This window comes from Sturnus vulgaris, chromosome 21 (assembly GCF_052056855.1).
Source record: "Sturnus vulgaris isolate bStuVul1 chromosome 21, bStuVul1.hap1, whole genome shotgun sequence".
Classification (NCBI taxonomy): Eukaryota; Metazoa; Chordata; class Aves; order Passeriformes; family Sturnidae; genus Sturnus; species Sturnus vulgaris.
This window is the reverse complement of record NC_142263.1, coordinates 6,369,405-6,385,372: the sequence shown is the minus strand read 5'-3', so window position 1 is coordinate 6,385,372 and position 15,968 is coordinate 6,369,405. Positions and strand designations below refer to the sequence as shown.

Here is a 15,968-nt window from a genome sequence, read left to right as displayed (position 1 = left end):
CTGCCTTTGATCTCTCAATTTAAAGCCTCCAGTCTCTCACTGCTTAGCAGAGAGGGGATTTTTTTTTCTTCAATTGAGTTCCTAGGAAAGGAAACACCCAGTTCATTACTAAACTTGGTGGATTTATGAATCCCTGAACAGAGAAATTCTTTTACAAGAGGCCTGGATTTATATGACACTGGAAAAAGGATTATCTGATCTGAAGATCCTTAGAGGGTTTCTCTGAAAGAAAATATTAACCTATAGCTCTTGCAATTTGAAAAGTAGATTTGAGAACTTAGCAGCAAAAAGTGTGTGAGATCTTCCCCTTTGACGTGTTATGCTGAAACCACTTTTTATTTTGTTCTTTGTACAACCCTTCAGTCTATTATTCCATCTTGTACTGGCAGTAAAGGTGAATTTATCCTCTGTGGATGTTGGTTGGATTGGAATAATTATGAATTCTAAAAATCACGGTAAAGTGTGTACAGTGATACTCATAAAGTGCCAAAAAATCAAATTAACGGGTTTTTAATATTATCTTCCTTTGGAAACTTTCTGAGAAAGTGTTTGTTGGTTTTTTTCTTTCCTAGAAATTAGGCAACAAATCCCGGGCACCTTGGCAGGTCACTGAGGAGCAGGGATTAGATGAGGGCATCCACAGCAGAGCTTAGGAAGTGGTTTGAGTTTGGGTAGGGAATTTGTCATCCCTCTGCTTTGCTTAAAGAAAAAAATAAAATTGAATATTCAAATGCTGGAATGCTTTTGTGCCCTGAGTGAATGCCGTGATCATTGGGCTGCAGGCAATTCTGCCATTGTTTAGTGATCCGAAATTGCTTCCTAGGCCCAGGAAACTTCCCTGATAAAAATTTCATTGAAACCTGAAAAAAATTCAGTGCACTGCCTTTTGCTCTTTTTTTTTTTTTTTTCCTTTAAATGCTTTGGCCCCTGTTCTTCTTTTCTTCCCTTCCCAAATATCCCAAATAACCTCACATTTTTTGCCTTGTGCTGGCCAAGTGCTGGGTTACACTGCCTGTAATTTTAAGAGCCTGAGCTGTTTACCTAATTTGGCCAAAATCTGCTCTATGCTGATCACAGATATATGTTTCAAGGAGGATTTTTCTTTTTTTTTCCTTAATTAAACATAAATGCACATTAGTTGATAATGTCTGCTTTTAGTTTGAAATTGCCTGCGTAAATGTTTGGGTAATTAGAACATTTTAACAAGCCCCACTGGCTCCATATACCGTTTGCTCTGACTAGTAAACTTTTACATGTTTTTAAAGAAAACAAATGTGTGGGAAAAAATGTTGTTTGTTTTTTGCCAAACCAAAGTATTAATCTGCCCTGGTAGGGAAGTTTCTTGGCCACACCACTGACTGCAATTTCCAAAGTGTCATCTGTATTTTTCAGTCCTTCCATGTATAAAGAATCCAACAGCAGTTCCCTTCAAGGTTGAGTAAATTTGAATGTTTAGGGGGCTGAAGCCACAAGATTTGGCAAACCATTCACTTGTCATGTTAATAAAAAAGGAATTGTTTCTGCCTCTTTAAGCTAGTAGCTAAATGAAGGGCTTGGATCAACTGGATTTTAATCATAAAAGTCCAGATTCTTCTTCCTTGCAAGTGAATAACTTTGTAGTGTTCAGGGTTTTCATCCGATTTCATTTTATTTAGAAGAAGAACTGAGCTTCTTCTCTGTTACCAACCCTTGAATTTGCTGACTTGTTATGCTCTTCAAACCTAATCGGTTTTCTTGATCTTAAAATGAAAATCGAGCCTTTCTGCACTTTTTATTTCCCATAAGCAACTGAATTGAAAAGTGGGGTGGTTTGGGGGTTTTTTTTCAACTCCTTAAGTTGTTTTTTATAGATGGCATGTTAGCTTTGAGGGCTGCTCATGACTGGTAAAAGCTGATACCTTGTAAAATCCATAGCTTTTAATGCATTTTGTTTCTCACTTCAAACACAGTACTGAAAGAAGAAATAATAGAATATTTCATGGTCGTGCTGTTGCAACAGTTCAGATTCTTTTTACGTGGCAGTGCTGATTTTGTGGCTCCAAATGCTTGGGCTTAAAATTTGATTTCCTAAATTCCTTAGTCTGAAAATGTTGAAACTTAGAACAGGCTGTAATACACCCTGAAGAACTGTCTTGCTTACATGATTACTTTTCCTCTACCATGGAGATTACAAGAAACTAGATCAGATAAATGATTACATTATCTCTGGAATGCAAAAACACTGGGTAGATAACATTTATTCCTGAAAACAGCTTTTCCCCACTCTTTTTCTCATGATCTGTGTTAATGTTTAGAAAGTGTCACCCTTGACCAAACCCTGATTAATGTTGGGTTTCAATGTGGAAATCTGGTGTAACCCACCATGAATATCAGTGTATTTTAGCAAAATATCTTACTGTTATTAATTGCCCTCATTCTCTGTGTCTGTGTGAAGAAATAACTTTTCTCTTTGCTTTCATCTCTTGAGGTGTTGGGGAAATTGAGACACTCAGAAGGGGCCAAGGTTCATTCAGAAATAAAGAAAGTAAAAAGTGAACTAATCACATCTCTGGTTCCTAAAAGTCAGTTTAGTTCACATGGGATGACTTTGGTCACAAATAGATTCTGGGTAATCACATATTTGTTGATTAGGTGAAGAAATTCTTCCCAGAGCAGCTGTGGCTGCCCCTGGATCCCTGGCAGTGCCCAAGGCCAGGTTGGACATTGGGGACAGTGGGAGGTGTCCCTGCCGTGGCAGGGGTGGAACAAGGTGATTTTCCAAAGTCCCTTCCAAGTTCCCTTCAAGATTCCCATCAGATTTTCAGTGCAAGCCTGGAGCTGGATGATGCTTTGCCTGCCAAGTTGTTCCATTGAAATAAAGAGGAATATTGAAATAGGAAAGGCTGAAAATGAGCAAATGTATCAGAGGGTGAATACATCAAAAATGACCTGTGTGGGACTCGTTCAGTGAGCCAGGCAGAGCTGCCTCGTGCCTGACAGGTCTGAATTTGACACAGTCCTTTGTAAACAATAAATCAATGCAGGTTGTTTCTGTGAGTGCATAAAAGGTGTGAGAACTGTAATTTATTTTATAATAAATACTTGTGCTGAGCAAACAGTGAATGCAGCTATTAGAGACTTTCTCAAATAAGTGATTTTAGGCTGCTGAGTGCCAGCTACTGATGTGGTAGTCGAGCTTTTAAAATGAAAAGCCTGAATTCCTTTTGAAGATTCTCCTGAACGCTGTTGACACTTGTGCTAGGAAAGAATACAGAGTAATTTAATTCATTACTTTACTTAAAGATAACGTTTATGGTTGCAGCATTACCCTCCATTGGTGTGCAGACTGCTAGGCTGGAGGTGTTTACTTGTATTTTTTTGGAGATGTTACATCCTTTTATTAGGTGTGCTGGAAAGCTTGGGAGAAAAAAACGTAGGAGGGAAAGGGGAGTTCAGGATCAGTCAGCTGGTGTGTCTGGATACAAGGACAAAGGGACAATTTTGCCTTTGGCTACAGTTTGACACTTTACTGGATTCAGTCAGAATTATCTGTGCACGCTGAAGGGCACAAATGTCATTTTTATGGCATTCTATATCCTCAGTTGCTTTTTTTTTGTAATTGGCTGTGTATCCCAGTGCTGTAATAGAGCTCTTAAATCCTGACCCCGGCCAAAATGGGACACAAATACCAGTATTAATACTTCTCTCCCATTTTAAATGCAGGGTTGAGTCTTTTTACCTTGTTTTTCCAGCACCATCTTGTGTTTCCCTGGCACCCACCCACCTTTCCTCTGGCTTGGGGTGCTCCTCTGCTTTACTGCTCTTGGTCCCCTCTCCCCTTGGTCCATTGGCCTCAGATATCCCTCTGTTCCTCCCTTTGCTCCTTTGTCTTCTCATTTCCTGACCTTTGGCTCTCCTTGCCTTGCCCCTTTTAAGGTGGCTGAAGATCCTTGGATGAGTCCAGATTCCCTGACACTTCCACCCCTTCCCACTCATCTTTTCTCCATCAGAGTCATGTTCCTTTCTGCCAGAAAAAAGAGAATTTCCCTGGCTGAGCTGAAACCCCACCTTCTGCTCCCAAAGCCAGGCACTCCTCTCCCTATCCCAGGGGTTTTTGCTTCCCAGTCTTTCACTCCTCTCAGGTGCTGTGGTGGTCCAGACCTTTGGCTGATACCTGGCACCCCCATTTTGGGTGGAAATGCAGGGATTTTATTGTTCTCCCCCCACTCCAGAGGAGAGGAAGCTGGGACATTCCCAGCTCTGCTCTGGGAGGCATGTGACATAACCCAGACATCATTTACTGGCTCCATATAACCTGAGGCATTCACACATAAATTGAGCCCGAATGCAGAAGCTTATATAAAGAGGATCCTTAAACTATCCTGGCTAAAAATATTTGTGAAATGCTGGGAAGCATCTTTTTAGTGTCTTGGGATGCTCTCTTCTCTCTGATCTCTGTTACAGATATACAGTGGGGTCACTTCCATGGGCTTTGGGACATCTTTTTCATGTGAAATACTGTCATTTCCATAAGTGGGTTAATAAGTTTTTTAGGCCTGGAGTCTAAAACAAAAGATGTTTCCCAACTGCAGGGGCTAAAGAGATGGAAAGTGTTATTGCAGGCTGATGTTAATGTCAGTCTCGTGGCTGCTCCCTTGAATCCTTTTTTGCCCAGGCAGTGGTTGTTCAGTTCAGTAAGTAATGACCATTATCTATTATTAATTCAAAACATGGTGTGCAGGATTTCTGCCCAGTGTAAGAGCACATTAGCTTCTCCTGCACAAGAAAACACATGTTAATCTGTTTTCCATTATTGTCCAAAAGATTTTTTCAGAAGGCAGTTCATGTTGCCCCAACAACATTAAAGCCTGTAATTAAAAATAATTTTCCATTAATTTATATACATGCACATTTACTTATGATCTTTTGCTGCATTTCCCTAAGTGTACACCCAAAAGCCTAAAATGCTGTTGAGGAATAAGTCAATATTCACTGTAATGATCCAATGTGGAGTGTGCCAGAGCCCTGATGTACTTCAATTAACCATCTTTCCTAACAAACACCTGCACAGGGAAATGGATCTTCTGTAGGAATCAGCAGAAAAACAAACCCTGACTTTTCTGCATGGGCAGAAGAAGGGAATTCCAGTATTTCACAGCTTTTACTGATAATGATCTGCTACAGATTAAAAACAAAAACCAGACATTATGGTGTTGGCAGATTGCAAAAGGACTTGCTGGTAAAGCTGCTGTTCAGAGGAGATGAGGACAGTGTTTATTGCTTCCATATGGTCCAGGCATACAAGACAGGCAAAATGTCTGGGGAGAATAATATGTCTTATTATATTGATACAGAACATTCTTTAGAGCTGTCAGCTCTTTTTCCTGGTACCTTTCCCAGGTGAGAGCCTGAGTGGGAAATATTTGCCCATGATTGAGCATGAAGATAAGAAAAGATTGCTTAAGGATTGGCTCCATTTGTGTGAGTGAAGTATTAGAAATGCTGATTTTTAAGGGGTCATGTCTGGGAGCTGCTTCCTAACACAGAGATCTGAAGAATCTCTTTTTTCCTTGACTATTTGTATAGTTTTCAACCCTTTGACTTTCCAATTCAGCTTTGCAAAGTGCATTAGGAGTCTAAATTTAGAATTTGATAAATTTGTGTCAAAAAACCCCTCCTTTCCACGTAATGTAAAATTGAATTTCTTGGTCTCTTTGACCTCTTGATTTTTTTTTTTTTTTTAGCCAAATTAAGAATCAAACTTCTGGGCACATTGAAACAGAAGAGTAACTGGTTGCTTTTGTATATTTGGGGAGTTGACTGAAAAACTGCAGTCTTTGACTTCTCCATAATTATCACTTGAGAAGCACCTTTACATGTTGAAAAGATGACACTGCCTGAAATTTTAGGGAGTAAGACCTTCAAAGATCCAATGAATATGCTCAGATATCAATTTGCCTATTGCATTGCAAAAAGGGGAGCAGGCAAAGGAATTCGAGATTTGCAGATTGGTCCAGAAAACTCCAGAGGATCTCAGCAGTCAGGAGATGAGCTGCTCAGTCCTGTTGTGTCCTTTTACAAATAAATATTGACTGTTGGTGGTGTTTGTGTGCCTGTTGCTGTGCCTGAGCTCTCTGTCTCATAACAAAACTTCTGCTCTCTTGTTCTCCCAGGGCTGATGAAATCGAGATGATCATGACAGACCTTGAAAGAGCAAATCAGGTAGGATTTTAAATGAGTTCCCCATAAAATTCTAAGTGTGACTTTGATTATTCTTTTTTAATTCTCTTTTGGATTTCATGACAGTTCTTTTATATGCACTTCACAGTCATAACTGCGTGGAGTAAGAAAATATGCAAATTTGGAGCAAAATACAGCTCTTTAGGGATGCTCTGTAAGGATTGTGTGCACAGTAGAGCAGTGCTTGCCATATATTTACCTTCTAATAATTTAAACTTGCATTTCCCACTGTAGTTATTCTTGGCTTTATGTTTCTAAATCTGTCATGTTGGCCCCTACTCAGACATGCAGGTGAATGGTTTGCCCAAATTAAAGGGCCTCTGCTCCGTGGCTGTGGCAGGGCTGCAGGTTTTGGGGACTTCTCCAGACTTTTTCTCCCTTTCCTTTTCTGCTAGGTTTTATTGGCATATTAATTTTTAGCAAGGATTGGCTCAGACTGTTCTTTCTGTGCAAAGAAATAGCTGTTTGTTCCTGCAGATGTTAATTTGGGCTGTGAAATGTCTCTCTGGCCATCCCTCACAGTGCACACACTCCTGACACAAGTGACAGAAATACTGAGTGTTAACAAAGCCAAACCCATCCACAGCCATGCACAGAACCCTCCTGAGGGAGTGGGGTGGTGGCCAGGCAGGATTCCATGGCAATGGAAACTCCACGAGCCACTGGGTGCTGGTTTCACAAGGGGAAACCTCAGCCAGGCATTTGCTTATCAGTGATCTTCATTAATCCCTCTGCCAGGTACAAGCAGAGATTGCAATCTGAAATCTCCCAGGCTATGGATTTATAATCCAGCTGAAGTTTACCTAAGAGCAGCTCCTTTCCAGGAGGAATAGTAGCAGCTCCTTCCCCTCCCTGGGTCCTGCTGTCAGCAGTGTTTGTGTGAGCCAGACCAGGTCACTGATCCTGTTGAAAATGTACCCCCTGCTCCAGCTGCTGTTTTGTTTTGGCTTTTCCCTTTTGCCAGATCAGCTTTCAGCCCCCACACTCCCCTGCTGCAGCTGTCAAGTCTACAGCAAGTGCTGCTGGCCTTTACATTAGTTCTTGGAAAATTGGGAAAATACAAATCACAGAATCATTTCCACTGGAAAAGCCCTTCAGGATCATCCAGTCCAACCATCACCCAGCACTGCCAAGGCCACCACTAACCCATGTCCCCAAGTGCCACATCCACAGGGCTTTGAAATCTCTGAAGGGATGGGGACTCCACCCCTGCCCGGGGCAGCTGTGCCAGGGCTGGACAATCCTTTCCATGAAGAGATTTTCCCTGATACCCAACCTAAACTTCCCTTGGAGCAACCTGAGGCTGTTTCCTGTCACCTGTTACCTGGGAGCAGAGCCCAACCCTCACCTAAAGCCTCCTTCCAGGGAGTTGTAGGGAGAGAGAGAAGGTCCCCCCTGAGCCTCTTTGTCCCCAGGTTGAGCCTTCCCAGCTCCCTCAGCCACTCCTGGTGCCCCAGACCCTTCCCCAGCTCTGTTCCCTTCTCTGGACACACTCCAGCATCTTAATGTCTTAAGGAAGCCAAAATCCTATTTGTAAGTCATGGAGTTGATTATTTAGTCAGTAAAAGCAAACTGGTGTTTGTACAGTGGGTTTTTAGTTCTGTCAAAGAACTTTTGTAGACAGCATCAAATATTTATGAAAGTGCTAGTAATTATTTGAAAATATGTAGACTTTTTAGAAATGATGTAGGTGTTAAAAATGTTTTGGTAGAATTATTTTGTGATTTTTGCAAAGGCAGTACATTTTGCTGTGATTTACCCAGTAGTTGGTTTTTATCCCTCAGTCTAAAGGGGGCTGTAGTTAAAGAACAGGAATTTCTGAATTCCTCATTGCCTCCTAAAATGGATTATACCTATTTATCTAGAAATGCTGTTTTTCTATCTAACTGGTACAAAGCTTCAATGTGAGTTGGGTTTGGGTTTTTATACTGTATTGTGGTGCTTTTCTTGTAATTAGGTAAAATTTATAACAGCTTGTGTGCATAACCCTTAGTTAGATTGTAATTCTGCAAATGCTGACTGTACATTCAACCAGCATGCTGTTCATCTGAGCTGTTGGAAAGCCAGAGGAGGGGATTCTGTCTCCCCTTTCCCCATCTCCCTCTCCTCTTCCTCCCTCTCTTGGCTGCTGCAGTCCCATCCCCTCCCAAACAGCAGCTCTGGCACATGGGGGACCCTTCATGAGCTCAGGAAATGCAGGAAAACCTGGATTTGGGATGAAGGGAGCACCTTTGCTCTCTGTGGGTTTAGCAGCTTGGGGCAGCTCAACAAAACACGGGGGAAGCCACAGCACCAAAATTACAGAATCACAGAATGGTTTGGGTTGGAAGGGACCTTGAAGATCACCCAGTTCCAAACCCCCTGCCATGGGCAGGGACACCTTCCACTGTCCCAGGCTGCTCCCAGCCCTGTCCAGCCTGGCCTTGGGCACTGCCAGGGATCCAGGGGCAGCCACAGCTGCTCTGGGCACCTTGTGCCAGGGCCTGCCCACCCTCACAGGGAACAATTCCTGCCCAATATCCCATCCAGCCCTGCCCTCTGGCAGTGGGAGCCATTCCCTGTGTCCTGTCCCTCCATCCTTTGTCCCCAGTCCCTCTCCAGCTCTCCTGGAGCCCCTTTAGGCCCTGGATGGGGCTCTGAGCTCTCCCTGGATCCTTCTCTTCTCCACGTGAGCACCCCCAGCTCTCCCAGGTGGCTCCAGCCCTGGAGCAGCTCCGTGGCCTCCTCTGGAATTGCTCCAGCAGTTCTGTGTCTCTCTTGTGCTGGGACACAGAGGGACACAGAGGGACTCTGGCCTTGGAGGAGCTGGAGAAGAGAGGGGCAGGTTCACCTGGAGAGGGGCAGGAGCTGCTGCAATGGCTCAGCTCATTTGCTGAAGCATGCCCATAGAGTCTTTGCCTTGTGTGATGCTTTACCTTGATCAAACACTTTGATGAATTATATCTAATCTTTGTAGCAGCAATTCCTGTGTTTTAGCTCTTCATAGTTGAAAAAAAAAAATACTGAAAGAAATTAAATCTATTGCACAGGACAGAAAGTGAGTTTGCATCAGGCTGAAGTGTTAGAATTGCAGAAACAAGTACTTAACCTAATTATGTATTTAATAGTTAAATTAACATTTCCTTTTACCATTTCAGTAAGTGCTCATTCCCCATTATTAAGGCTACCTTTAAAGAGTAGTGCTCAGCATGACTCCTGCTTTGCTCAGGGACTGCCTTGCTGATGTGGATGTGATGTTTTGCTGCTCTGGAATTAGCCCTGACCCAAACGACTGGGATTCAGAGCACACATTTAAATGTTTCCACTAAAAATATGGGGGGAAAAAATGGTGTAAATTTTTCTATATCTGACATTTCTTGAAAATGCCTTTCCCAATTACTGCCCTTTTGAACAGAAGTTCTCTTGCTGTTGTGAGGACTCCTGAGAGGTGGGGAGAGCCTTTCCCTCTCCAGTCCTGCAGGAACAGGGGGTGGATGTGGCCCTGACCTTGGTCCAAGTGTCCATAAAAATGATCAAATCCACAGGGCTAGAGCTGATGTTGTGCTCCCACCCCCGTGTCCTGTGGGGTGAAGCTGGGACCAGTCTTATCTTCAGCTCCATCACTTCTCTTCTCCCAGTGTTTTTTCTCACTTGTATCCTCAAGTTTTTTCATGCAGGAGCTTTCTGGGCTACTTTGTGTGATACCAACCCCAGAACAAATTACTGGCTCATCAGAATAATTGCCTTTAAATGCCAATGAGCTTGGCAATTTTCTGCTCAGAGAGAGGGAGGGGTAGTGACCACAAAGCTCCCTCCCTCTCCATTGTGTCATTAACACAAGGTGTAAACTGAATTTTCCCACAAAGCATAATAGTGGGAGAAATGAATCCCTCTCTGGGGCAGAGGTGGGTGCTGGAGATGAGGGGTGGTGACAGTCCCTTCTTCCTCAGCTGCTCAGCCAGGTGCTCAGTGCCATTAATGCACGATCTTGAGTGGGGTTTTAGGCAGGGCTGGTCCATTCTGGCTGGCAGAGATCACAGTACACCAAGTTACACCCACTGTGGTGTGACATGGGTGTGACCCTTTCCTTGGAAAGCCCTGAGAGGTTTTTCTATATAAAAAAGAGAAATAAATAATAATAATAAATAGATTTTTATTCACTATAAATAGTGAATAAAAATGTTTGGTCCAGCTGCAGCTGCCTCAAGAGGAGCCATTAGCTCCTGCCATGGGGCTTTAGAAGGGGTGTAAGGTGTGAAGCCAAATCCCCGTTGGTTTCAGGGTAAAATTTGCAATTTGCATCTCCCAGACAGCAGGGGAGTGTGGCTGCAGAATCCCTGCCCCTGCAGAATCCCTGCCCCTGCAGAATCCCTGCCCAGCCTCCCCTGGTCCCCAAGGCTGTGGGACTCTGTGCTGAGGGCACAATAGAGCCAAGTACAATGGGAAGGGCTCCTTTCACTTTATTAACCCAGCAGCTCGATAACAAAACTTGATAACACAACCCACGAGTTCCCCCTGCATTTCCATGAAGATTTAATAATGCTGTAGTTTGGTGAAGGGACTCGTTTTATTAAGATTTCATTTTGCACAATAAATCACTGCATTTTTTCTGATATGCTACGAAGTATAAGAATAAATAATTAAAACTAAACTACCCGTACTTGTCAAAATAAATGATTTATCATAGTTTGGGATACAGCATCTTTGAATTTTTTATTGTTTGATTCCCAGAATATTCTAATTTCCAATCAGGGAAGTTAATGAAGCTCCAGTATACATTTCTGCATTCACAGCAGTTACAGTTGTGTGACTGTTTATTTTAGACAAATATTTATGGTTAGCACTTTGCTGTACCTTTTCAAGTTTACACCTTTCCAGTGTTTATGGCAGCAAAGTCACGAGTCTTTTGGGATGACAAATTTATTCAAATGAATTATTGTTCTGTTTCTGTACTTCATCCAGGAACCTGGAATCATCCAGTTGTGCCTAAGAAAAACAGAGGTTTCTGTTGGAAAGAATAATTCCTAGGTTGTAAAAACAAAAATATTTAAATATCTTTTAGTATTTAAATATATTAAGTATGTTTAATTTTTTTAACTTACAGCAGGGCTCATTTTAAGGTTTTAATACAGAGTCTAAATTTGTGGCTTCGTGTCACTGATGTGTCCAGGTCTCTTTTCTGCCTTTATACATTGATCACATAGTTTAAAAAAATTAAATCTAACGGATTTTGTCATTTGAGATTCCTGCAAAGAAAAAGTGCTTTTCCACTTTTAAAACAAAAAGAGAAGAACTTTGGTTAGGGTTGTTTGATCCTGGATTATTGTACTTTAATCTGAAAGAGGAGGAAATAGATTTGAAAAGCAGACTCAAGTATAAATATCCTTAGATTTTGACAGTGGTAAGAGAAAGAAAAACATGAGACTTTGTATGTGTGTGTGTGTGGACTATGCTGTGTAAGTTATAGAAGAAGATTTAATTTATTTTTTCTTTTGTTATCCCTTTGGAAAAGCCACATGTTTCCATTGGTTTTCTTTCTATCTTCACAGTGCTAATAGTGCTCCTAGATTTCTACTTCTTGTTTTTTCTGGGGAAAGAAAGTCAAATATAGAAACTTCTAATACCAATAAATCAAGAAAACTGTACTTCCTAAAATATAGCAGCTTTTATTAAAGAATCTAGACTGGATCAATATCATTTATTCCACAAAAATGTAGTGTTGGGTTTTAAAGTCTGTAGAGGAAGAGTTAGTGAATTTAAGCATTTTTTGGAGCCAAAGTGCCACTAAAATATATAAAACAGTGTCTGCTATAAAAGCAGAAAGAAAACCTCGCCAGGGTGTTTTAGCAGAAATGCTGCTCTCAAGATTATTTTTTATTTCCTTGTGTGTGGCACCTTCCTGTCTCCAACAAATCACATTGGAAAATGGTTCGAAAAGATATTCCTGCTAAGTGAGATTGCCATAAAATATGTATGTTTTTGAGCAGCAGATGGAATAAATTCCCCTTTTCACTCAGCAGCCCAAGAGCAGCACAATCCAGGTGGTGCTGGTGCTCAGGGGGGTTTGCTGTGACCACCACAGCCCTGATGAGGCATCCTTGGGTTTGCACTTCCACGAGGAAGGGAATTCATCCTGCCCTGACTCCTGCATTGCACCAGGGCTGACACAGGCACTGCCAGAGGATTTGCTTTGATTTCTGGTCCCTTGGCAGTGAGCTGGATGCTTTCACTGTGTGCCATCACCCTGGCAATTGCCCCTGCATCCCTGGAAATGCCCCAGGCCAGGCTGGATGGAGCTTGGAGCACCCTGGGATAGGGAAAGGTGTCCCTGCCCTGGCATCAGGATCTCAGTGAGATGAGATTTAAGGTCCCTCCCAGCCCAAACCATTCCATGGATGCAGTTAAGTTACATTGCTAAATGGCAAATGAAGTCCTTCACTTCATCCTGGGATTTCACTGTCTGTAAAATGGGAATAATAACATTTACTTTACAAAGGGCATTTGAGATCCTTGCAAGGAGAAGTTCCATATGAAGGCAAAATATGGTTAATATTATTTTCATGTTTCCTGCAAATGCCTGGCTATCAGTTGGGAATACATTTATCTGGCAGCTTTTCAGCACACAGAGGAAAGTGCAATAGCCTGAAGACAAGAATGAAGACAGCCCAACCTCTTCTGGTTTTTCTGGAGTTTTCTCTTTTTTTTTTTTTTCATGTAATTCTCCATTGTTGGAAAAAATAGGTGCCAGAGACCTGAAAAATCTTTCATGTCCCTGATGTTCTGTGAACCTTGCTGCTGTTCTGTGGAAGTTAGAGCCATCTAAAGGTTTTATAGCAAATTTTTATATCTGAAAAGTTAGGAAATTAAAACACATTGAAGTAGTGTGTTTTAATTGATGTTGTACTCCAAGAAACACAGCTTTTGCAGCAGCTTGCAAGTCTGAATGTCAGCTCCAAGCGTGGTGATTGCTGCCATAACCAGGCTCATTAACTGCAGCAGAATTACTTGTGATAATACCCATTCCTCGCCCATAGGAAGATTTTCCCACATACAGCACTGAATTTAGCATGGAATAAGGAAATAGAATTTGGCTGGTGGAACTTTAAGGGAAAGGTTATACATTTTTTTTCACATTAGTATCTCATTTTGCTGTTCACACCACTGGTCTTTGATCAAATTAACATTTTACTGTAAGTAGAAGAGCACTCAGTTCATGCTATTCATTATCTTGTCAGGAAACAAGGAGAATAATTTAAACTAGATATATTGTGTAAGGCTTTTTTTTCTATTTTTAATTGGAAAGCACACGGCAGCATTACAATCGTGACCTCCTGGCTCCACTGTGAGCAGTACAATATTTACCTGCTGTATGAAGGAAAATGGAACTATTTTGAAATATTTTGTTACCAGGGAGGTAGTTCTGTTCTAGAAAACAGCAGGGTAGGAATTAGGAGGAGTTGTATGACTGAACTATGGTGAAAAATAGGATTTTGGGCAACACTGGATTTGCATGAGCTTCATCACAGCCATTAATGTGACTGTCACTGGTCATAAAGGGGATTTTTTAGACTGTGCATAGATTTGGGAGTAAGAAACCAAGAGTTTTAGCACTGACTGGTGAAAAGCAACTGTGCTGTGGCATATCCAGGGCCTAAAGGGACTCCAGGAGAGCAGGAGAGGGACTGGGGACAGAGGATGGAGGGACAGGACAGGGGGAATTATTTCCCACTGCCAGAGGGCAGGGCTGGATGGGATATTGGGCAGGAATTGTTCCCTGGGAGGGTGGGCAGGGCTGGCACAGGGTGCCCAGAGCAGCTGTGGCTGCCCCTGGATCCCTGGCAGTGCCCAAGGCCAGGCTGGACATTGGGGCTGGGAGCAGCCTGGGACAGTGGAAGGTGTCCCTGCCATGGCAGGGGTGGCACTGGATGGGCTTTAAGGTCCCTTCCAAATCCAGCCTTTCTGTGATTCTGTGAATCTCTCTGTGTTTCTCAGCTGAAGTGGGACAGTTTCACACAAACAGAAGGTTTTGTGAAGTTCCCAGTGGCTCCAAGTTGTGCAAGACTCCTCAGCTTTAGCCATTTTCCACACAAGGCGCCTGTCTCTGGCTGCACTCTTTTTCCTTACTTCGGGAAAAATTGTTCAACCATTTTTAAGAACAAGATTAGGGGAAAAAAATCCATTTTCCCCCAGATGTTACAAGTTTTTCTTGCTGTTTTGGTGAGGAGCCTGCTGTGCCCAGATTTAATAGAAGGGGTTTGACGAGGGACGGTTTGTTTTTTTTCTCAGGGTTGAATCTTCTGTTGCTTCAAGTAGAAAATAATTTTTAAAAAAATAATAATAAAAAAAAAAAAAAAAAACAGCCTCAAGTTTGGCCAGCCTATAAGAGTCTGGAAAAAAGAGTTCACAGAAACTGAGCAGAATCTGGTTTGAATTTGTTCAGGCTTTGCTGCCGGTGCCTGTCCCAGGCACGCTGCAGTCTGTGATTGCTCAGGCTGGGTGAACATTAACCAGGCAGGTTTTGCTTTTCCTGGGTGTGATTGAGGTTTTGTGGGGGCACAGGGAGGGGAGACACCCCCAGGCTGCCTCTGCCGTGGCTGGAGACATCAGCATGGGAGAAGGACAAGGAGAGGGCTTCGTGGTGGGGAGGGAATGGGGACAGACAGCAGGACAGGGACACTTGGAGGACCTTTTGTGAGGACATTTGGAGCAGAAGCAACGAGGAGAAGAGGAAGGAGGAGAAGAAGAAGGAGGAAATCGTGGGGGTAAGGCTCATTCTGGACGTTTGTGGATGTTCATTAGGTCGTGTGAGGTACGAGCTGGGGTTTGCCTGCCTGGAGCTGAAGGCACTGCAGAGCACAGAGAAAACAGAAATGGTGCTTCCAGCAGCCAAAATTAATTAGGAAGGGGACAGAGGGACAAGCAGAGAGGGGTGGCAGTGGAAGAGGCAAACCCAGAGGGTCTGGCAGGGGAGCAGCACTGCAGCCACTGCTTGGGAGAGGGCAGGGGCAGCTCCTGCCAGGCTGGGAGCCTCCAGGCAGGGCAGGGAGGTGTGCCAGGGGCTCAGGAACCCAGACTGCTCCAGGCAGGGCTTGTGCCAGTGCAGGCATTCATGTCCTGCAGCACAGCTCCCGTGAGCAGGGGATTAATGCCGTGGCAGAGGAGAGTGGGATTAGCTGGGAGCAAATGAAGTGCAGGGGTCACCCAGGGAACAAGGGGACAAAGCAGAAGATCCACTCAGCAAGACATGTTCCTCTCAGAGCTGGGTGGAGCAGGGAAATTGGGAAGATCTCACTGGAAAAGCCACAGCAGGTCCTGGGTGGTGCCATCCCACTCCTGAACCCTCTCACAGGGTGGCCAAGCACCAGCCTCGGGCTTGGCTTTTCCAAACTTGTAAGTGCTCAAATTTGAAACTACCATTCTTTTAACAGGGTTTTGTGTGTCATTTATAGTTTATGTTGCAATAGCACCCAAAAGTGCTTTCCAGACACTGAGCACATCTGTAATGCTGGCTTTAAAAAGCTTCTATTCTGTGAGAGGGGGAAAAAAAAAGGAGGAAAATTGACCAGTATTTCCCAAATAGAATTGCCCAGAGTTTGTGCTGATGTATTTTTAACAATGCCTAGTATGAAATCTTGTCTGGTATTATTCCTAGGATCACAACAGGTGTTGGGAATTGGCTGGGGAGGCTGTGCAGAAAGGGCAGCTGACAGCTCACTGTATATGCAGATGTACCACCTATTAGCAATATCCTCTGTGGTTTGCTCGCATGC

General features: G+C 43.1%; 1 protein-coding gene across 6 annotated transcripts in view; it reads left to right on the top strand.

Moving 5' to 3' along the window:
* The window catches only part of CUX1 (cut like homeobox 1), a 266,427-nt gene that overhangs the window by 162,818 nt on the left and 87,641 nt on the right, over positions 1–15,968 (top strand). For all 6 annotated transcript variants that reach the window (XM_088177069.1, XM_088177067.1, XM_088177066.1 and 3 more), the window contains exon 9: positions 6,153–6,201. In XM_088177069.1, the coding sequence (XP_088033195.1) occupies positions 6,153–6,201 (49 nt within the window). The remainder of the gene's footprint in view (positions 1–6,152; positions 6,202–15,968) is intronic.